The 23,699-nt window shown below is 45.3% G+C and overlaps 2 protein-coding genes across 2 annotated transcripts; both read right to left on the bottom strand.

Moving 5' to 3' along the window:
* Positions 1 to 2,000: 2,000 nt before the first annotated feature.
* On the bottom strand, positions 2,001 to 8,547 carry LOC309350371 (16 kDa beta-galactoside-binding lectin-like; the record flags this gene model as incomplete). Its single annotated transcript, XM_081877416.1, has 5 exons — positions 8,488 to 8,547; positions 7,297 to 7,353; positions 7,124 to 7,203; positions 3,737 to 3,911; positions 2,001 to 2,153 (listed from the first exon to the last, which is right to left on the bottom strand). Exons 1-5 carry the CDS (start codon positions 8,494 to 8,496, stop codon positions 2,001 to 2,003), a joined length of 474 nt encoding a protein of 157 aa, XP_081733542.1. The 5' UTR covers positions 8,497 to 8,547.
* Positions 8,548 to 13,120: 4,573 nt separating this feature from the next.
* Positions 13,121 to 21,721, bottom strand: LOC309350369 (16 kDa beta-galactoside-binding lectin-like). The gene is made up of 5 exons (XM_081877413.1): positions 21,638 to 21,721; positions 20,481 to 20,537; positions 20,314 to 20,393; positions 17,514 to 17,697; positions 13,121 to 13,285 (listed from the first exon to the last, which is right to left on the bottom strand). The coding sequence occupies exons 1-5, from the start codon at positions 21,644 to 21,646 to the stop codon at positions 13,139 to 13,141; spliced, it is 477 nt and encodes a 158-aa protein (XP_081733539.1). The 5' UTR covers positions 21,647 to 21,721; the 3' UTR covers positions 13,121 to 13,138.
* Positions 21,722 to 23,699: the final 1,978 nt, after the last annotated feature.

Below are 23,699 nucleotides of genomic sequence, written 5' to 3'. Positions count from 1 at the left end.
CAAGACACGAGGTCAGATTTTTACATCCTTTAAATAGTTATATTTAAGAATAATTTTATTATTTATACCACGCCCATCTGGCTGGGTTTCCCCAGCCACTCTGGGCGGCTTCCGTTTGTGTGACAATTCTAGTTACCACATGCAAACATAGCAACCAAAACATTTTGTAAGGTGGAGGAGGTCTCACAAAATCTTTTGTGCATGATAAAAGTATACTAATCCACAAACTGTCTCCTTGACTAAGAAAAATATTGTGGTCTAAGGTTTCACAAGGACTATAAAAATACCACCACAGGGTTTGTTTTGTTTTTGAGAAATAATTTGTTGTAGCCAACCTTAGTCCTACTCCAAGGTATTTATAGACTTGGTTAACCTAAGCCCATTGATTTCAATGGGTCTTCTCTGAGTAGAACCTAGTTGCACACAATCTTTTTACCAATGCAAGAGGTAGCAAAAAGGCGAACCCACTGGTCTTGTATCAGTGCGATTTACATCTTCAGTCAACAATTGAAAACCTGTTGCAGCAGGTGTTGCAGATTGTGGAGTTGCCAAATTTGCACTCCGATTCTGCAGCTGTGCCTTTAACAGTAGCTTTTACATGCAGCAGTTGGCAGGTGAGAATTGCTAATACAGTCCAGAGGTGCTATTAAAGGCACATTCTGGTGGTTTCCTAAAAATAGAGCCATCTGAAGGTTGCTCATTGCCTGGGTGGGTTGTGAGTGAGTGAGTGAATGAGTGAAACAGAGAGTTAAGTAGAAATGAGAGCTAAAGTAGAGCCTGTGCTAAAAAGAGGAAACAGGGGTGTGTTGGAAGGAACTGGGCTTTGCCCACATTGGCAGAGTGCGAATAAAGGCCACATTTTCCACTGAGGAAGGAAGTAATATTTCTGTCTGAGCTGCACCACCTCAGCTTGGTCAGATGACAGAATTCACCTCCATACAAAAGATTCCCTCTGCATTGAAGACTAACAAGTTGCAATGGTGGCCAAGCTAGAACCTCTCTCATTGCCTGCTAGCATGTTAAGTCTCTTGGCTGGGAGGGATTTGAAAAATAATAATAAACAAAGAAGCCTGAAGTAATTACCACCTGCAGTCTGAAGTGGTGCATCCTAGATTTATGGCCTTGTGGAAAACTAAACCTGAGATGCACATACAAAAAAGGAATGCAAAACAATTAGTTGGGCAGCCATAAGACTTTTTACCTCCTGAGGCAATTGTGAGCATACTTGCACAGGGATAATCTGGCTAGCATAGTTCATGCAATCAACGTTAAACTCATGGCTAGGTCTGCAAGGGAGGATTTTGTATGGTGCTTTATGGCTGGTTTTATCCTGTATATTTTTATATATTCTTGTTCCTGGCTTAGATATTTTATATTAAGTTTAGAAACTCATTTAATAAATGAATTAAAGCACAGACCCCTATAGTTTACACCTAGTTGTCAATCTCTGAGCTCTAACAATACTGTTCAAAGATTTATATTATTATTATTATTAATAATAATAATAATAATAATAATAATAATAATATCCTGCCCATCTGACTGGGCTTCCCCAGCCACTCTGGGCGGCTTCCAACAAAATATTAAAATACAGTAATGCATCAAACATTAAAAGCTTCCCTAAACAGGGCTGCCTTCAGATGTCTTGTAAAAGTCTGGTAGTTGTTTTTCTCTTTGACACCTGGTGGGAGGGCGTTCCACAGGGCGGGCGCCACTACCGAGAAGGCCCTCTGCCTGGTTCCCTGTAACCTCACTTCTAGCAATGAGGGAACCGCCAGAAGGCCCTTAGCGCTGGATCTCAGTGTCTGGGCTGAACGATGGGGCTGGAGACGCTCCTTCAGGTATCCTGGGCCGAGGCCGTTTACAGCTTTAAAGGTCAACACCAACACTTTGAATTGTGCTCAGAAATGCACACAATATATAAAACAAAACTATGTTCCACTGCCCATTTCGAATAACCAAGTTGAATTTATTCGGACATGTTACAGGACTGCGGGAAATCAAGATTCGAGGAATCTGAGGGCTCTGATTCGGAAGCCTCCTTCCACCGCCATGTATTCAAGGACCCTCAGGCCCAGCCGGTTGGGGAAGGAGATCTCATGTTTGTCGTCCAGGAGCACCATAATCTCAGAAGTAAGGAACGCGAAGGAAAGCTGCAAGAAGCAGAGAGGGAGCCGTCAACACAGGACACTGAACCGTTTTTTAAATGACCTGGGAACCTTTTAACTTCTTAAATTGGAACAGTCTCCCTTGGGAGGTGATGGACTCTCCTTCCTTGGAGGTTTTTAAGCAGAGGTTGGGTGGCCATCTGTCATGGATGCTTTACGGTGAGATTCCTGCATTGAAGGGGGTTGGAATAGATGAATCTTGGGGTCACTTCCAACTCTACAATTCTATGATTCCAAAGGAATGGCAGTCACTGTTGTCGACAGTGCAAGCTGGCCATTCTGGGTTTCCCTTTCCTGACAAGAGCACCAAAGGCTGCTTTGACCCCAAGGCTTTTCCACTGCTGATGAGTCTGTAGCATAGTGGTACCTCTGGTTGTGAATGGGATCCGTTCTGGAGGCCCGTTCGCAACATGAAAAGAGCGCAACCCGCAGCGGCACATCTGCGCACATGCGGGTTGCGGTTCGCCGCTTCTGCACATGCACGTGATGTCATTTTGTGCTTCTGCGCATGCGCAAGCGGCAAAACCTGGAAGTAACCCTTTCGGGTACTTCCGGGTTGCTGTGGGACGTAACCTGAAAGAACGTAACATGAAGCGGACATAACATGAGGTATGGCTGTACATCAAAACCCAAGGACCAAGACAGCCACATTTTTACATCTATCCGCATAGAGTCACTTGTACCAAAAACATCTCTACCTGACTTGCAATATATATATGTAAGTGCATAAGCATAGGCTACTTTGGAGCATATTTTCTTTTCTTGTGATTTTGGCATTTATGCCAGAAGACAATTATTAGAGGCCTTACAACTCAATAGGCTGATTTCTATGCTCCCAACGGTTCAGGATCTGCTTTCGGACAGGAATGAACAAATTATTTTAATAGTGGCTGAATTTTTAAGTGCTGTCCATGTAGAAAGCCTGGGTCATTATAAAGTGAATTAGCGGTTCTTAACTGATTGGGGATTTGGTAGTGCTGTATTGTATTATTTATGCAAATTGATTTTCTCTGGGGTTAAAGATCTGACCCGGACAAACCTTGTTATGTTGAGCTTGTATGTTGCACAATTTGTATACAGTGTCTGTTTGATAATGTGTGGTTGGCTATGCCTAATAAAGGATCTTGAGTGATAAGCATAGGCTTTTATATTTTTATTTTTTAAAAGCATCGTAATAACACATGGAATTCATAAACATCCACAAAACAAAGGCGATGATCATTTCATTTGCGAACCCTTGTAATTAAAAGTGGGACGCAACTGTTGTTCAGACAGGCCAGGTCCCCCAACGCTGGCATTCCAGTTGTTCTGCCCATATAAAATGAACCCTCCTATAAAACATGGAGGCGTCCCAGGGAAAAGTAAACCTGTGTCGTCGTCCCCTCCAGACATTGTTGGCCTGTTGGTCCCATCATGCCTGACCATCAGCCATGCTAGCCAAGGCTGATGGGAGATGGGATTATAATGTCATCTGGAAGGCTACAGATGCCCCTCCCTCCACAGGGAACTCCAGGAGAAGCTGCCTGGCTGGCTGGCTGGCTCCATTTGATCTACTGCTAAGACCTCACCTGAACTCTGCCGCCTTGCTCAAAAGGGAACTTGGAGATGCTCTCCTCCTCTTCCCCCCACAACCCATTTTCCTTGGAGTTGCATACAATGGTGTTCCGACACTTCTGGGGGTCAAAGTGCGGGTTGAAGTGAAGAACGAGGTTCTCGGGGTCTTGGCCCAGTTTCACAACAAATCTTGAAGAGGTTGGAAAGTTATGAAAGAAACAAGAATAGCAAACGTGAGAGGCTTACTGGACTGCAGCACCAGCAACAACGACAACAACAGGGCTCCTCTCCTAGATGTTCACATGCTTGCCATGCCGTGAGTATATTGAGAACATTTTTACATGCTACCTCGATCTCTGAGGGGTGAGATTCCAGGGGTTTCAAGCACTTACCGGGGTTTGCGTTTCCTTCAGAATGAGGTGCAGCAGAGACTGAGCTGCCTTTATGACATATGGTTTGTTTGCACATATATACAACCTGAACCTATGAAGGAGTGTCTCCACCTCCATTGTTCCACCCGGACACTGAGGTCCAGCGCCGAGGGCCTTCTAGCAGTTCCCTCACTGTGAGAAGCCAAGTTACAGAGAACCCAGGCAGAGGGCCTTCTCGGTAGTGGCACCCACCCTGTGGAATGCCCTCCCACCAGATGTCAAAGAGAAAAATAACTACCAAACTTTTAGAAGACATCTGAAGGCAGCCCTGTTTAGGAAAGCTTTTAATGTTTAATAGGTTATTGTATTTTAGTGTTCTGTTGGAAGCTGCCCAGAGTGGCTGGGGAAACCCAGCCAGATGGGTGGGGGTAGAAAATTATTATTATTATTATTATTATTATTATTATTATTATTATTACTACTACTACTATTGTTGTTGTTGTTGTTGTTGTTGTTGTTGTTGTTGTTGTTGTTGTTGTTGTTGTTAGGTTCACAACATTAACACCCCCTTTTCTTTCCCCTTAGATGCAGCCTTGGATTCAAGCAGAAATCAGGCACAGCTCTATCTCCCTGGTTTCCCAGCCGGCTGCTTCCAGCTTCTAGCTTCTAGGTCACATAACTCAACTCTCTCTTCCAGTCTTTGTAACTACCAGCAACTTGGGGGGGGGGAGGGAAGCACCCATTTGCCCTGGGGCGCCGAGCCTCTTCCTTTGCTTCCTGAATGACCCATAGGTAAAGGTAAAGGGACCCCTGACCATTAGGTCCAGTTGTGGCCGACTCTGGGGTTACAGCGCTGATCTCATTTTATTGGCCGAGGGAGCCGGCATACAGCTTCTGGGTCATGTGGCCAGCATAACTAAGCTGCTTCTGGTGAAACCAGAGCAGCGCACGGAAACGCCGTTTACCTTCCTGCCGGAGCGGTACCTATTTATCTACTTGCACTTTGATGTACTTTTGAACTGCTAGGTTGGCAGGAGCAGGGACCGAGCAACGGGAGCTCACCCCGTCGTGGGGATTCGAACCGCTCACCTTCTGATTGGCAAGCCCTAGGCTCTGTGGTTTAACCCACAGCGGGCCTTTAGGAATAACCAGGAATCTTGCCTGGCTAGTCTAGGAATTGTATCCATTCTGGATCCAACAATTAGAAGGGGACCCAGGCCTATAGCCTAAACCCACCTCAAATTCATATATCGTACTGGATTTAGGCTTCATGAAAACACTTAAAAAATTAAAAATAAAGCAATGTTCTAGTACTCACGGTTGCAGAGATTCACTCAGGAATTATCTACCTGGAGCTTGTTATAGACCAATGAGGTGTCAGGATGGAGCCCAAGATCTGCATAATGTGTCTGCCAATCCCCGTGACTCTTAAATTACTTAACTCACAATATATATCCCCATATCCCACATTCCCCATTACATAATTTACAACAGCCTTGTAGGGAAGGCCAGCGTCCCCCTGCTGAAGGTGAGGGGGCTATGGGAAGGCAACTTGGTTAATGGGACCAAGTAGGGTACACAGGATCTAGACAAGAGAGTTAGGATGCTATAGGAAAGGCGTCTTCAAATGTTTTGAAGGGCTTGCCATACTGATGGAGCAAATTTATTTTGTTGCTGGCTACTGCATTCTGTAACCTGGTACCCTCCAGAATAATCACCAGTTCTCAACCTCTGGGTCCCCAGATGTTGTTGGACTACAACTCCCATCATCTCTGAGCTCTGGCCTTGCTAGCTAGGGCTGATGGGAGTTGCAGTTCAACAACATCTGGGGATCCACAGGTTGAGAAAGGCTGCTCCAGATGTTTTGGAAACTCCCATCGGCCCCAGCCAGCTGGTAGAAACCAAGACAAGGAGGAAGATTTCATCTACACATTAGCACAGGGTGGGGGGAACCTGTTTAAGCCCAGTGGGGAGGTGGTTTGCATTCCTTCCTAGGTAACATGCCAATAGCAGGCAGTGCCAGAGGCAGAAGAAGGTAGGCAAATACATTTTACTTTTGTGCAGTAGGGCGTTTTCGCCATACACCCAGGCACAGCCCTCTTGCAATCTCTCTCCTAATTTACTCTCCATTTTAAGGGTGTGGATGTAGTATGAAGTCAGGTTAAAAAAACATGAGAGGATCTGTGTTCTACATTCTTGTTTAGAACATGATTCGCCCTTCCATGCCTGATTTTAATAAATCTGGTGCTTCAGCATTCAGCTTAAGAACTTGGTACAGGTGTGAATTGCTATGTCCTGGACGCATGACCAGGGCAGAGCTTGCCTGGCATACATAAGAGATTCTCCGCTCTCAGAAGCATGTTTAAGGGCTATGTACACACTGTGGGTTAAACCACAGAGCCTAGGACTTGCCAATCAGAAGGTCGGTGGTTCGAATCCCCATGACAGGGTGAGCTCCCGTTGCTCAGAGGTAAAGGAGAATTAAATAACAAAAGAAGTGTGGTTTAGGCGGTGGAAGTCTTTTAAGATATTTTAATTAAGATTTGTATTTTATAATGTGTGTAAGTGTACATCTGGAATTACTGTTTAGGGAAAACAGCATTTTCTTTTTGTTTTGTTTTCCTTTTCTTTCTTTCTTTTTCATTTCTTCTTACTCTTTATGTTTGGCAAATGTGTAAAAAATTGTAAAAAATTGTGTTTTTGCAGATATGTCTGGAAATTTGATTGTATTATTCAATAAAGTTATATTTTAAATTATATAAAAAAAATAGGTACCGCTCTGGCGGGAAGGTAAACGGCGTTTCTGTGCGCTGCTCTGGTTCTCCAGAAGCAGCTTAGTCATGCTGGCCACATGACCCGGCAGCTGTACACCAGCTCCCTCGGCCAATAAAGCGAGATGAGCGCCGCAACCCTAGAGTTGGTCACAACTAGACCTAATGGTCAGGGGTCCCTTTACCCTTTACCTTTTACACAGTGTGCCTACACGCGAGTTCCCAGAGACAGGCGATACTCTGCCCCTTCCCTACTCACTCTTTGGCATCTGGCAGGATCCTTCCTTTTATCTGGACCATATCTCCATGCAGGACTTGAAACTCAGTGGCAACTACTCCCTATAGCAAGGGAAACAAGAGACATTTTTCAATCGCAGTGGTGGCAGGATGAGATTCAGGAGGGGAAGGGGGAAGGGAAATCAATGCTCTTACAGTCTTTGTCCTGGAAATAAGGTGAGCCCAGGGACCACCGAGTAGACTTGGCAGTTGCTGCAAAAGGAGGACAAAAGGAAGCCGTCAACAATAGACAGACAGACAAGAGCATAGACTGCATTGGTTAGAGCAGTGCTAGGGAACCTGTGCAGGAATTTCAACACTCAGGTTAATAGAATGAGATGCTTCCAGGAACTCTGCTTTAGGACAGCTTACAAATACTGTGAAAGGGACGCAGGTGGCGCTGTGGGTTAAACCACAGAGCCTAGGGCTTGCTGATCAGAAGGTCGGCGGTTCGAATCCCCACGACGGGGTGAGCTCCTCTTGTTCAGTCCCAGCTCCTGCCCACCTAGCAGTTCGAAAGCACTAAGTGCAAGTAGATAAATAGGTACCGCTCTGGCAGGAAGGTAAACGGCATTTCCGTGCGCTGCTCTGGTTCGCCAGAAGCGGCTTAATCATGCTGGCCACATGACCTGGAAGCTGTACGCCGGCTCCCTCGGCCAATAAAACAAGGTGAGCACTGCAACCCCAGAGTCGGTCACAACTAGACCTAATGGTCAGGGGTCCCTGTACCCTTTACCTTACAAGTACTGTAAGGGAACCATAAAATAGATGACTTAGCCATGTTCACTCAAATACGCGTGTTTTTGAGCCCTTCTCAGATCCCACGTTTTCCTGCTCTTTCTCCTGCCCCAGTGAACAGCTGACCTGCATTTTGCGGTAGCTACTGCTTCTGGACCTACTTTAGAAGCAGGATAATGAAATTTGGAACATATTTCTAAATATATGGTTATAAATAACCATACTTGTATTTGGATAATAATAACATTTATATGCCTCTATTGTAGATAAGCACTTGCGGAATTGTAGTTGATTGCATATATAGTGATATAATACACCTTCTTTTTCTCTTTATGCACTTTTTATTCCTACTTTATATTGCTTAATTGAAATGCTTTCAATAAAAAATTAAAATAAAGAACCCAGAAGCAGCTAGAGAAACAGAGGCTAGAAGTCAGAGATATAAGAGTTAGCAGCTGAGAAACAATCATGTTCTTCCCTAGAGAGAACAAGCCTCCTATTAATCCTTCTAAATTTTCCGCCTAGTTGTATTGCACTTGGTGGTATTACAGCTTCAATAGCAACTTCCTCCTATACTAACAACCACAAAAATGGACATACAAGACTCACAGGCTGCATAATGATCTCTTCCAAGGGTGCCGCAAATAACCAAAACTTTATTCCTTCCAACCTCTGCAAAAGAAGCCCCACTTACACCTTAAATAGCTGAGGCTTGTTCTCAAGGTCCTTTTAAACTGCATCACGTGATAAAAAGGGTTTGCAGTGAGTGAAGGGTCTGCTCCTCTCTCTAGCAATGCAAGGTGGAGAAAATCAGAGTCAATAGGCTAAACAGCTGGCCTGGGAACACACCTAATAAGCTCAAACAGTTGGTGCTATTTATTTACGCCAGCCTAGTACCTCCAGATGTTTGAGAATATGGCTTCCATCAGCTTGAGCCCTCACCTGTGCTCAGGTGCGGCTGATGGGAGTTGGAGTCTGAAACCTATGGAGGGCGCATTGTTGGCCAACACCACCTTATGCAATTTAAATCAACAGCTGGTAACCATTCAGGCATTTGTTCATTCTCCCTCCCCACCGCTGAGCCTCCTTGTCCAAAAGGAAACACAGACCCCCTGGCTCTCACAAGGCTTGGAAATCGGGGTGGTGGGTGGGTGGGTAACAATCTTTAAAGGCACCATGCAGTAGACTCTTCCTACGTTGCTTTGCATCCATTTGGACGGAGGTAGATCAGTTCCGGGACAGCCATGCAGGAAGGCAGATATATTTGCTGTATTTCATTTTTAAAAACAGATTTAAAGCTGCTTGTGCTTTTGGCATCTCCCATGAACTAATGTGCTTTGCCTGGACTATATTTTCAACCATCCACTCTACCATTATTTTGTTATTATAAATAATTACATTTTGGCCCACTCTCCTTCCAAGAAACTCAGGGTGGCAGGCATGGCCCCCCCTCATTAGTCTCATGACAACCTTGCAAGCTCAGCTCGGCTGAGAGACTGTGACTGGCGATTCATGTCTAGGGCTTGGAACTGGGATCTTGCTAGTTCTAGTCTGACACTACTCTAACCACTACGGTACACTGCACTACCTTCCTGCCAAAATTCCCACAGAGTGGAGCACTGGGCAGATTTGGAAATATCTCCTCCCACACCAGCTGAAGAAGCCTCATCCTCTGTTACCTCTGAGGATGTAGACAGGCCGCTTGCGCAAGTAGAACCGACAGCCTGTCTTCTCAGCCCTTGTCCATCCCAGCTCATAAAAGCGAGCTGGGCAGAACTGGGCAACGGGCTCCATGGGGTGGTGAACGCTTCCCTCTGTGAGGAAATCTTCCTGGAACCCCTTAAGGAAGCAGTTATTAAAGCATCTTTGGACCTGGCCACTGTGGCCAAGTATTGCCCAGTCTCCAGTATCCCTGGGCAACGCAATCAAGCAGAGAGTCGTGGAACAACTCCAGGCATGTCTGGAGGATGCAGACCATTTATTTATTTAAAATATTTTTTATTAGGAATTCCAACAAGACATTTTATCAAAAAAGACATATCAATTTCCCCCCATTTCCCTCTCCCCATAAAGTAACCCAGCCTCCCCTCTCCCCCCCCCCCGACTTCCTTCAGCTCCTCTCTCTGGTTTATCAACAAATGTTATTCTCTGCATGTTACACAATTGTATAAATCCTTAATTTATCTGACTGGCTATTGTCAATAAAAAGTTTGTGATTATTTAATCAAAACCTGCCAAGGAGTTCAGTTCCCTTTGTTGTTTCTTTAAGTGCTTTGTAAAAGGTTCCCATTCATCTTTAAAGTCACAGTTATCCTTGTCCCGTAGTTTGTATGTCAGTTTTGTCAATTCTGCGTAGTCCATCAGTTTCTCTTGCCATAATTCTTTAGTCGGGATTTCCTCGTTCTTCCATCCTTGTGCTATTAAGACTCTTGCTGCCATTGTCGCATGCATAAATATATTTTTCACTTTCCTTGGCAGGTCTTTTCCTACAGTCCCTAACAAAAATGCTTCAGGTTTTTAAACAAATGTTAGATGGAACATTTTCTTCAGCTCGTTGCATATCATTTCCCAAAACTTTCTAATTTCATTACAGTTGAGGAGGCAGACCATTTAGACCTCTTCCATTCAAGTTTCTGGCCCCAAAGTGTCTGTTTTGGGTGATGTCACAGTACCTCATATAACATCCTCTCGCTCAGACCCGCAGCGACTGTGTCATTGCAGTAGGGGTCAGGGAACAGCACATATAATGTGGCTTTTGAATATATTTTCCTTTCCCACCTCCCAGGAAATCTTCCTCAGTGGCCTTTCCTGGTAAGTGACTGCTTATGATTTTGTCCGTCTAGATTACTTACCTGTCCCAAATGTGCAAAGAATTACCACGATCTTGCTTCAAAACATGGACATGTGCATCATGCCTTTGAGACTGCAACCCTTTTGTGGACGGGCACCTCTCCTGTACTGTTTAAATCCTGTGATTTAAACTGCCAGCCAGGACAATCCATAAAAATAGGTACCAAACAAAAGAGGCTTTCAAATCATTTTGACACAGGCACCAGAATTTCCTCTTTTCTCCACAGCAAATACAGGACAGCAGGATGTACCAATTTTTATAAAATACAGGTGGAGAACCTCAGTCCAGAAAGCCAAATGTGGTCCCCAAGGCTCCTTTGTGTGGCCCTCAATAGGTTTCCTAGCCACACACCCCTCACTGCTCCGATTTCACATCTCCAAGTGTTCTTGCCCAATGCCACCTGCTTGTCTACAGCAGAGGTTTTCAACCTTTTTGTGTCCACAGCTCCCTTGACCAACTACATTCTTTCTGTGGCACCTATGTGGAGCTCAGGAGTTATGTCACCCCTTACCTGCAACTCACCCTTTTTCAAACACCCTCCTTTGTGGGGTGTTCCCTCAGCTTCTACTCCCCTCTCCTTGGGAGTCCTCTGGGCTGTCGCTGCCACCACCCCTGGTTTCTGAGCTACCCCCCCCCCCCCGCCCCAAAGTGAGGTTTGTCCCACAGGGACCTGGGAAGAGGATGCCCCCAGCCTTAGTGGCCCAACACAGACTGGCCAAAGATGAACATAAGACCAGCACCTTATCTTGGGAGGCGACAGTGGCCGCTGCCAGGTCTGCATGGCAGAGAGGCTTCAATACAGAATACCTCTGTTCTTCTTATTGTAGTTATAGCATATGGATTGTAATGTGTGAAGTTTATATAGTTTTTATGTACACAGGTCATTGTTTCATATTTGAATTCTTTTGTAGTTGTGCTGAAGAAGATTCCAGCGAAACACTCAGATTATCCGGGATCACCGTCCATTGTTATTCACCTACTACTTCGGCACCATGAACGGCTAAAAAAAGTTTTACCGCTTAGCCCACAGGATAGCATCTATTACTTTGTTTCAACCATAGACTTATTATACTTTCAAACCACTTTCAAAGATTGACAGACGTGTGTTCAATTTATTTCAAATATATTACAGAATTTACAAGTGCACACATTTTGTTTTTGTTACTAAATCATGTATATTATGCAATAAGAATTACAGTGCTATCTAGCATACTGGTCTGCGTGTTGCTTGTATTGTTTGTTGTGGCAGAAAGGCTTCAGCAACGGGCACTCGGCTCCCAGGCAGGCCTTGCACACAGCAAGCACAAAAAGGCCAGCACACCACCTGCCTCCCTTTTGTCTGTCTGTTCTCAACAGCAAGGGCTGGCGGACAAGATGGCTGGGCTCCCTCTCCCACTTGCTTGCTCACTCCAAAGCCGCCTCGGCTCCTGGCAACCCCCAGGCCAGCCCCAGAGGCAACCATTCGCCAGGGGAGATTGCAGCCAGGGCTGCTGCAACAACCAGCCGTGCAAGCCTTCGGGAGGCAGAGACATGAGAGGGCATCAAGGAGGGAGAGAAGGAAAGGAGGACAGAGGCCAGTGTTGCCCATGGCACTCCAAACCATCATTCAAGGCACCCCAGGGTGCCACAACACACTGGTTGAAAACCCCCGGTCTAGAGTCTAGACCAGCCTTTCTTAACCTTGGCTTAACTCCCATCACCCTTGACCACTGGTTCTGCTAGCTAGGGATGATGGGATTTGCAGCCCCAACAACAGCCAGGGACCAGAGGTTGAGAGAGACCGGTCTAGATAGAGAAGTGAGTGGGGGTTTTGAGTGTGCCTAGGGGACGTGGGTGGCGCTGTGGGTTAAACCTCAGAGCCGAGGACTTGCCGATCAGAAGGTCGGTGGTTCGAATCCCCACAATGGGGTGAGCTCCTGTTGCTTGGTCCCTGCTCCTGCCAACCTAGCAGTTCAAAAGCACCTCAAAGTGCAAGTAGATAAATAGGTAACACTCCGGTGGGAAGGTAAACGGCGTTTCCATGCACTGCTCTGGTTCGCCAGAAGCGGCTTAGTCATGCTGGCCACATGACCCGGAAGCTGTACATCGGCTCCCTTGGCCAATAAAGTGAGATGAGCGCCGCAACCCCAGAGTCGGCCACGACTGGACCTAATGGTCAGGGGTCCCTTTACCTAGAAAATGCCCAACTGTTCAAAGGCAATATTTACATTTGTTGCCCTGTCCACTTTTGCCTCTGGCTCCACCCACCATGGTCATGTGGGCCACAGAAGGCTCTCCAGCAGGGAATGAGGCTCCTGGACTCAAAAGTATTTCCCCTCACTGTTACAAACTAAAACCATGGAGGCAGTTTTTGAAGAACGGTTGAGTTTATTCAGACTTGTTGCCGGACTACAGGGACGCAGGGCGAAATTAGAGAAATTTGAGGGCTCTGATTCTGAAGTCTCCTTCCACCTTGATGTAGCTGATGGTCTTCAGGCCCAGCCGGTTGGGAAAGGTGAACTCGTGACCTTCTGCCAGCTTCACCTTTATCTCCGCAGAAAGAAAAATGAAGGAAAGCTGGAAGAAGCAGGAGGAGTCATCATGAGAAAACCAGTACACTAAACACTTTACATGCCCTGAAAGACTAAAAGGAATGGCAACTACTGTATAGACATTGGGCATTCAGCATTTCCATCTCCTGTCTGAGGCTGCTTCTACCCAAGTGCTTTACATTTCAGTTGAGTCTGAGGCACTTCAGAGCCCAAGGACCAGAGTTGCCTACCATGGGTAGGCAAACTAAGGCCCGGGGGCCAGATCCGGCCCAATTGCCATATTTTTTCTCTATAAGACTCACTTTTTCCCTCCTAAAAAGTAAGGGGAAATGTGTGTGTGTGTTATGGAGCGAATGCAGGCTGCGCAGCTATCCCAGAAGCCAGAACAGCAAGAGGGATTGCTGCTTTCACTTCTCAGCGATCCCTCTTGCTGTTCTGGCTTCTGAGATTCAGAATATTTTTTTTCTTGTTTTCCTCCTCCAAAAACTAGGTGCGTCTTGTGGTCTGGTGCGTCTTATTGAGCGAAAAATATGGTGCCTTCTAAATCCGGCCCGGTGGTGGTCTGGGAATCAGCATGTTTTTACATGAGTAGAATGTGTGGTTTTATTTAAAATGCATCTCTGGGTTATTTATGGGGCATAGGAATTCGTTCATTTCCCCCACACAAGGTCTGAGGGACAGTGGACTGGCCCCCTTCTGAAAAAGTTTACTGACCCCTGGACTTAATCCCTCATGTTACAAGCAGGATAAGATGGGGAGAGGGGTGTACCATATTAATGTTTAAATCTGTGAAAATGCTCACTACACAAAACGTTACACAAAGTAACTTGCAGCATATTTAGGGGCACAAAAATATGTGAAAATACACAAAGAAACATACCAATAAACATATCAATGTACATATAGCTATAATTATAGTTCGTTTATTTGTGTATTATATATCTATATTGATACGTTTATTTGTTTATGTTTATTTGGATAGTCTGAATAAAAATGCATTGGGGAAAAAATATATGTGAAAATGAACAATGATGTCAACACATTAACTTAACAAACAAACCACAAATCAACCCCCAAGAGAAAGAAAATCCCCAGTTCTATTGCTTTTGAGAGGAAACTAGAGTCCTGAGTGGTGGAGCAACAGTACCATAAAGTAGGGAACATTGAACAGTCCACTGGGAAATTTCATTTGCCGGAGGATGGTGTTAGTCAAAGGATCATTGGCCTCAATGTCTTCACGGTGCCCATAATGCCTTGGCTAGGAGCAAGGACAGTTAGCACACACAATTTGGAGGCAAGGAAGTTTTCCCAACACCAGTTGCCGAAACCACAAGAGGGGAGATTGCTCTTGTGCTGGGCAGTGGCAGATTTACGTATACAGTGGTACCTCTGGTTAAGTACTTAATTCGTTCCGGAGGTCCATTCTTAACCTGAAACTGTTCTTAACCTGAAGCATCACTTTAGCTAATGGGGCCTCCTGCTGCTGCTGCGTCGCCGGAGCACGATTTCTGTTCTTATCCTGAAGCAAAGTTCTTAACCCGAAGTAATATTTCTGGGTTAGCGGAGTCTGTAACCTGAAGCGTATGTAACCTGAAGCGTATGTAACCCGAGGTACCACTGTGAACTAAACAAGCTATAGCTTAGGGCCCCACTCTCTTGAGGGCCCCCAAAAAATTCCAAGGAAAAAAACCTGGATGCACTTTGATAAAATACGTATTTTGTTATTGCAAATGGCTTTAGATACCTATTAGGTCCATAAATTACCATATATCACATATTCAACACAAAAAACAGTGACAATTTGTAGTTGACAAAGGACAGTTGGACATATAAAGAGCCCCATTACCTTCAGTAGCTTAGGGCCTCATCAAACCTAAATCTGGCTAAGGTCCTGCTTGCAGGTTTTCCACAGGCATCAGGCTGGCCGCGATAAGAACAGGACACTAGACTGGCCTGATCCAGAAGGCTCTTATGTGGAAGAGCAAGTGGGACTCTTGATCTCAGGGTCATGGGTTTGAGCCCCATGTTGGGCAAAAGATTCCTGCTTTGTAGAGGTTGGAGTAGATGACCCTCAGTCTCCCTTCCATCTCTACAATTCTATTAGAACAACGGAAGGTATCGCCCAAGCCACTGTACCAGCCTTGCTTTTTGCACACTGAATTCTCCCAATGAGCAGCCTCACTGCAGCTACAGTGTTTGCTCAGGTCAGATGCAAACTGATATACACCCAGAATTAAGACAGAGTTGCTCATTTGTACTGAAGACGCATAATTTACATAAAAATCACCTCCATCTACCTAATTTTTCGCTCGATAGGATGCACTTTTTCCCCTCCAAAAATGTGTGTGCGTCCTGTGGAGCGAATGCAGGCTTTCGCTGAAGCCTGGAGAGCGAGAGGGGTCGGTGCGCACCAACCCCTCTCGCTCTCCAGGCTTCAGGCAGCTATCCGCAAGCCTTCGGAGCGCTCTGAAGGCTTGCGGACAGCAGCCTGCACCCTGAAGCCTGGTAAGTGCTGCGCCAACTCCATTGCACTGTTAGCTCAGGCTGAAACCGGATTGGTAGGAGCACTTGAGATGAGGTCTGAAGGGAAAGAGATGAGGTCTGAAGGGAAAGAGAAATAAAAAATACCAGCCGCCAGGAAAACCAGTTATGCTATGAGCAAGGGTAAGAGGGTAACTAACCCATTAACCAGAGGCCTTGGAAAAGGTGAGAAAGTGGTGATGGAGAGTAGAATGGTCCTGACCTAACAACCAGAGGCCTTGGAAAAGGTGAGAAAGTGGTGCAACCTCATGTTATGGACGTGAGACTAGGGAGGCGGGCCTTATACGCAGGGGTTGATGATTCTCACGTGAGAAGCTAGATTAAGAGATAACCATGTATAAAATACACTTCCGTGTTGAAGAGAATGATTGCAGGTAATGTCTGAATGTAAGATTATGGAAGGTAGTGATTAATGGATATCCATGAGGTTGTACAGTAATGCACGATATACATAAATATTCTTAAATATATAGGTTAATAATACTTAAATAATAGTCGTATGGTAAATATATGTATGTACGAATAGTTAGTACAAATAGCGCTCGCCGGGCTTCAGGCAGCCATCCGCATGCCTTCTGAGCGTGGCGGGAGTTCCCACTGCGCTCCGAAGGCTTTTGGATAGCTGCCTGTTCTGGGGGCTGGGGTCGGGGGAAGCTCGGGCTTCCCCCATCCCTAGCCCCGCAAGCTCCGGGAGCGGCGGCGAGGTTGCGCACAATCTTGCCGCCGCTCCTGGACCTGGGGGGGGGGAATAAAAACTAGGTGCGCCCTATGGTCCGGTGCGCCCTATGGAGCGAAAAATACGGTACATTGTTTTTTCCAGGGCCTCCTCCAAGCTTGGAGTGGAGCTGGTACAGAATGCAGAGCTAGAGATAAGAATCACAGGAGGGAAAGAACCTGTGTGCAGAAAACTAGCTTCTCAGGCCAGGCTAGAATCCTTATATGCTAGTTATCTATAGGCAAAGGTGAGCTGGCCTGTGCATGCACACGCACACGCACACACATATACATATATAAAGCACAGAAGCCTTATTCAGTCAAGCCCGTCTTCAATCACCTGCATTCCAGTTCTACACATATAAATTGAATTTTTTGAAAGGAGGAAGGTCCTCCTTCCACACCCTCTAAGGCAGGCAGCCCCAAACTCGGCCCTCCAGATGTTTTGGGACTACAATTCCCATCATCCCTGACCACTGGTCCTGTTAGCTAGGGATGATGGGAGTTGTAGTCCCAAAACATCTGGAGGGCTGAGTTTGGGGGTGCCTGCTCTAAGGAAAAGATACGTGGGGTCTTCCAGATGTTCAGGTATTGCTCCCATGCCTGACCATTGGCCATACCGGCTGGGGTTGATAGGAGTACAGTAGTAGTAGTAGTAATAATAATAATAATAATAATAATAATAATTTATTTATACCCCACCATCTGGCTGGGCTTCCCCAGCCACTCTGGGCAGCTTTCAACAAAATATTAAAATACAGTAATGCATCAAACGTTAAAAGCTTCCCTAAAGAGGGCTGCCTTCAGATGTCTTCTAAAAGTCTGGTAGTTGTTGTTACCCTTTGACATCTGGTGGGAGGGCGTTCCACAGGGCAGGTGCCACTACCGAGAAGGCCCTTGCATGAACACTGCAGGCCACTCATGTCCTCTGCAGAGTAGCCACTCGCCTGCCTGCTCCATTTGCACACAGATCTTTGATAAGACTGCCGTACCCTCACCTGAACTTTGGCACCTTGTTCGAAAGGGAAATCGGTGATTCTCTGTTCTTTCCCCCAGACGCTGTCCTGCAAGGAGTTGCACACGATGGTGTTCAAAATGGTGTTCTCGTCCGTCTGGTAGTCAAAGCGGGCGTTGAAGTGAAGAACGAGATTGTCGCGATCACGGCCCAGATGCACAACAAAACTTGAAGAGGATGGAAGTTATGGAAAACAAGAGCGTGGAGGTTAAGGCTTCCTGGACTTCTGTATAAACAAACAACAACTATGCAGCCCCTCTCCTGGGCATCTTGCCTGTATTGCCAAACAGTGAGAACATTTAGTGCTGTATTTGGGCTTCATGAGAATGGTAGCTTTAAAAAGAAATAGAAATAAGGCCTGGTTCTAGCGCTCAGGGATGCAAGAGAATCACACAGGAATTAGCAACCGAGAGCAGCATACAGCGGTACCTCGGGTTGAGAACTTAATTCGTTCCGGAGATCCGTTCTTAACCTGAAACTGTTCTTAACCTGAAGCACCACTTTAGCTAATGGGGCCTCCTGCTGCCACCGCAGCACGATTTCTGTTCTTATCCTGAAGCAAAGTTCTTAACCTGAAGCACTATTTCTGGGTTAGCGGAGTCTGTAACCTGAAGCGTATGTAGGCCAAGGTACCACTGTATAGGCCAGAGTTTCCCAAACTTGGGTCTCCAGCTGTTTTTGGACTACAATTATCACTCATGGATCCTGCTAGCTAGGGATGATGGTAGTCCAAAAACAGCTTGAGACCCAAATTTTGGAAACCCTGATATAGACTGTTGGGGTGGCAGGATAGACTCCCAAATCTGCTTCCTTCCCCCATGACTCTTAAGTGCCTGAACTCGGTGGTACCCCAACATTTCTCCTCCCCTCATGGGTCACTTGAGAATCACCACAGGTCCACATAGAGAACTTAATGGTTTTTTTCCTGCATGTTGTAATGTGCTGCAACAGGTGCTATAGGATTTTGAATTGCTGTTTTTATAGACAGGCTGAGGGCCACCTGAACAAAGCTCACAGATCAGAGTTTGGAGAGCCCTGTCGTGCAACAGGAGTCACAAAGTGTACAGTATAAGATTCTCCACATTCCATCCTGGGACTGTGGGTTAAACCACAGAGCCTAGAACTTGCCGAACAGAAGGTTGGTGGTTCGAATCCCCGCGACGGGGTGAGCTCCCGTTGCTCGGTCCCTGCTCCTGCCAACCTAGCAGTTCGAAAGCACGTCAAAGTGCAAGTAGATAAATAGGTACCACTCCGGCGGGAAGGTAAACAGCGTTTCTGTGCACTGCTCTGGTTCACCAGAAGTGGCTTAGTCATGCTGGCCACATGACCCGGAAGCTGTACGCCGGCTCCCTCGGTCAGTAAAGCAAGATGAGCGCCGCAAGCCCAGAGTCGGTCACAACTGGACCTAATGGTCAGGGGTCCCTTTACCTTTACCTTACACTCCATCTTAGCTAGCATGAAAAATTAAGAGTTCAATGGGAAATTCCAACCAGGCAAGGACACTCTGCAGGCATCAGGGCCAGCAAGGGATTCAGCCTGGGGAAAGGGCCAAGGGCCAGAAAACAGTGCAGAGGTCCACTTCTTATTCTCACCCCTGCATTAGCAAAACCATCCAAGGGTGTGTTTGCACTCCTGTCGACCCTGCTGGAACTTTAAATCCGCATGATGTCATCTAAACTGCATTATTTTGAGAGCCAGTGTGGAGTAGTGGTTAGAGCGCTGGAGTTGCGCCTCAGAGAGCCGGGTTCAAATCCTGCTCAGCCATGAAACTCTAGGAGGCATCCCCCCCCCCCACTCTCTCAGCCTAACCTGCCTCACAGGGTTGTTGCAAGGATAAAAAAATGGGGAAAGTGTGCATGCCGCCTTTCATTCTCTGGAGGAAAGGTGGGATAGAAATATAATATAATAAATTACAAACGGGAAACCTGTGTAACAGGCAACAGTTTGGTGCAGTTGTTTCTTAACCCAGCTTCATAAAGACTGCAGTCCTTAAGGTGTTCCCAACTTATCACTAGCCAATCTACGAACACCTTTGCGTAGGAATTAGACATTTCTGCCCCATAAGTGCTCTCCGGTGTGTATATTTGAACCTGGCCTGATCTTTTATTCCCCTTCCTTCCCTCCCCCTTCCCTTTTTGTGAAGATTACCCACTCTGGGATCCCACAGCTGGTTCTCCCCTGGTCTCCTCGCTGGCCCAGGTGGGACTAATTTAGCCAGCTAGCCCTGGTGATCATCTAATGTTTATTGGATGGATTTCCCCCCCCCCTAAATCAATATTTGATTTTATTGTTATTTATGCTTTATACCGTATTTTATGCTGGGTTGTTGGTGTTTTTTTGTAGCATCAATTAAGTGTTTTAAATTTGTTGTTAGGAGCCCAGTTTCCTGAACCAGGAAGGGCGCGATATAAATAAAAATTTATTATTATTTATTATACTAACTGAAGCCATGCTGACATGAACAGCTTGGGGGGCAAGCAGGCAAAATAGCAACAGTGGTATCTCAGGTTAAGAACTTAATTTGTTCTGGAGGTCCATTCTTAACCTGAAACTGTTCTTAACCTGAAGCACCACTTTAGCTAACGGGGCCTCCTGCTGCTGCCACGCCACCGGAGCACGATTTCTGTTCTCATCCTGAAGCAAAGTTCTTAACCCGAGGTACTATTTCTGGGTTAGCAGAGTCTAACCTGAAGCGTATGTAACCCGAGGTACCACTGTACTCCAAAGCAGTAATATGAATGCACCACAAGAGTCGCAAGACACTTTCCTACTTCTCAACTTACTCTTTGGCATCCGACGAGATCCTCCCTTTCACTTGGACAGTGTCTCCGTGCATAAGGAGAAAATCCGTCGCAACCAGCCCCTAGGGAAGAGGGAAACACGCCTTCAGCTGCGATGGTGGAATGGTGAGATTTCGGAGGGAAAGGGGCAAGAAAGTGAAGGCTCTTACATTCATTGGCTTGTCGTGAAACCGGGTCCATGGATGAATGAGGGCACTCCCTAATACCTATGGGACAGGATAAGAGGAAGGAGTCAACAATAAATCAATAGGCAGAAGCACAGAGAATTTCATTTGCTACAGACAGTGTTGGGAATCCAAGGCTTGCCAGATCTTTAAGACTAGCAGCTTGCTAGTCCCATATAGAAAGCAATTACTTCTCCCTCCTGCCATGTTATTCCCAGTAGCAACCTCCAGTTAAAAGCGCTGCTTTCACTAACTCTTATAGGGAAGCCTAAAGACACTGTAAACAAACCACAGATTATTTTTTGCATACTCACTCAAACACATGAATGAATGAATTTCATTATTTCGGTCACAGACCAGTTCCAGCCCACATACAATATCAAGGGAATCATCAAACACCATGGGGATACATTTGAATTTGCAATTAGGTATAACAGGGACAATACAGATATAGCAACAGTTAAAAATATATATAAATTAAAACTTAATCACTAACATATAACCTAAAATTATCATTTAAAACATTATTATAATAGCACAGCTTGTTCCCTAAGTTTTATGGCAATCGCACAGAATTTGGCTACCCTTAACGTGATCTCAGGATCCTTGTCCAGGGATTTTAGACATTGAAGTTCGGATTCATTTGGAGATTTTTCTCAAACACATGTTTCCAAGCCCTCTTCAAATCTTGCCTTTTCTGTGAAGCCTCAACGCCCACCCCTTCTAGAAAGACTTTTTGAGTATGCTGAACTGCATCGGCATACATCCGCCTCCTAAATTACACTTATCTCTCCCACAGGTAGACGTTTTGATTGTAAGCTCTGCAGGGCAGAGACCAGTCCCGCCCCCCTTTATGCTAGAAAGCACAACTGTCTGGATAGCACACCATCATCATCAACAGAGGACAGCCCTACTAACGATGCACCAATAATAGATTTTCAAGAACCCCAAAGCAAGAGAAAAAGATAGAAGTCAGACATGCAATAGTGACACATGCAAAATGTGCTTGTTTCGTAGCTGATACACCGCTTCCCAAAGAGACCTATTGATGCTTATAAGTTTCTGGCCTTGTTTAGGTCCTGCTGCTTGTAAAACAATCTCAGAACCAATAATCTAAGAGCAACAATAAAGAGGACTCTCACAGGATCCATGATGCAATCTCGCTCGGGTCCAGCGACGCCTTCTCCCTTCCAATCTCAGTTCTGTGCCTCAGCAAAAGAAGTACCTTGCAAAAAGAAAGTGCCCCCTTGTGTCTTTAAGTAGCTGGGGGGAAATGCACCACCTGACAAAAAGGGTCTGCTCTGACTGGAGCTCTCTAGAAATGCGAGGAGGAGGAAAATCATGGTCAACAAGCAAAACACCTGGCCTGCTTTGAATGCAGGAGAACAGTGATTACACTGGGGAACAATTTTTTTGTTGCATTGACACCTGCAGTTGTTCTAACCTAATTTCGAAGTGCTGATTCTGAAATCTGAAGTTGGTTTTGTTCTGTAAGCTCTAGTTTTTTTGCAATTCATGTTTTTCACCTTTCACCATAATCTTTGTTTTTCATAATGCCAGAATTCAATATTTTATTAAACACATAGCCAAAGTAGTACAATATGAGTATAAATGTAAGTGACTTATATAGCATTAAACATGATATGTATGGCATTGAAAATGACATGTATATCTATGTACAGTTGGAGGTATGCAAAAAAATGTATTCCTTTGGGATACACAGTATACTGGGGAACAAAAAATTTTCCATTTTGTTTTGCATGAGATTTTTCAACTGTTGTTACATGTTCTTTCAATGCTGATTTCAAATCTGAAATCAATTTTCGTGTACATGCTATAGACACATTTTTGTCTACTTGAAGAAGCCACAGTCCGATCTGAAAAATACAAATATTTTGGTTAAAAAACTGTAAAAATAAAGAAAAATTAAGTTTGCAATACAATAATTACCATGTGGTTAGGGTAGATCAACGTATCAGTGTGCAATTATCCCCAGTGTAAATATGACATATCAGCAAAAGTCGGAAATTGAAAGATAACTATAGCATGTACACAAAAATCGATTTCCGATTTGAAATCAGCATTGAAAGAACATAGAAGAACAGTTGAAAAATCTCATGCAAAGGAAAATGAAAAAAAAAAGTTTCCCATTGTCTGGTGCTATGTCTTCCTGCTGCCCTTCATTCACCTGGTACCCTCCAGATGCTTTGACAGCTGCAGCTCCCATCAGGATTAGCCCTCACCTGTGCAGGTTGGGGTGATGATAGCTGTAGTCCAAACATATGGAGAGGACATCCTTGCCCCCACTTTTGCTCCAAGAAACCCAGGATGGCATACATGGTTTCCTCTCATTCACATCACAACACTAGGCCAGCAGGCAATTGAGCCGATGGAAAAGGAAGAGTTAGAGCAGGGTCTCCCAAACTTGGGCCTCCAGCTGTTTTTTGGGACTACAACTCCCATCATCCCTAGCTAGCAGGACCAATGGTTAGGGATGATGGGAACTTGAGTCTGAAAACAGCTGGAGACCCACGTTTGGGAAACACCCTGTTAAAATACTTTTATTGGTCTACAGTGTGGAAGGGCTGGAGCAGGGGTCAGCAAACTTTTTCACTGTCCCTCAGACCTTGTGGGGGGCCGGACTATATTTTTTTTTTGGGGGGGGAGAAGGAATTCCTATGCCCCACAAATAACCTAGAGATGCATTTTAAATAAAAGCACACATTCTACTCATGTAAAAACACCAGGCAGGCCCCACAAATAACCCAGAGGTGCATTTTAAATAAAAGACACGTTTTACTCATGTAAAAACATGCTGATTCCCAGACCGTCTGCGGGCCTGATTTAGAAGGCGATTGGGCCGGATCTGGCCCCCAGGCCTTAGTTTGCCTACCCATGGGCTGGAGAATAAAGACTGGATTGTGGCTCAGTCCTGGGGAATTCGAACGCAGGACTCACTTGTCCCAGCCTGACATGACTCTAACCACTACACCACATTGCCTTCCTTTGAACAAGTACATTGTGGCATAATATTTTATAAATATAAAGATCATAAATACAAACATTTCTATATATACAGATTTTTTTTGGGGGGGAGATAATATTGGGTTGCATCTAATGTTAGTCCAATGCTGAGGGGGGTGCATTGTAATTAATCGACATTGTTGACAGGTCCATTAATTTCTCCTCCTAGTTGGAGACAGA

This window comes from Podarcis erhardii (assembly GCF_964252035.2).
Source record: "Podarcis erhardii genome assembly, chromosome: 9".
Classification (NCBI taxonomy): Eukaryota; Metazoa; Chordata; class Lepidosauria; order Squamata; family Lacertidae; genus Podarcis; species Podarcis erhardii.
This window is presented reverse-complemented; position numbering and strand designations above follow the sequence as displayed.

Coding starts and splice junctions, on each gene's coding strand:
- LOC309350369 (XM_081877413.1), bottom strand. Junction 20,394..20,480: donor TTCACGACAAGCCAATGAAT/GTAAGAGCCTTC, acceptor CCTCTTCCCTAG/GGGCTGGTTGCGACGGATTT. Junction 17,698..20,313: donor ATCTCGTCGGATGCCAAAGA/GTAAGTTGAGAA, acceptor ATCCTCTTCAAG/TTTTGTTGTGCATCTGGGCC.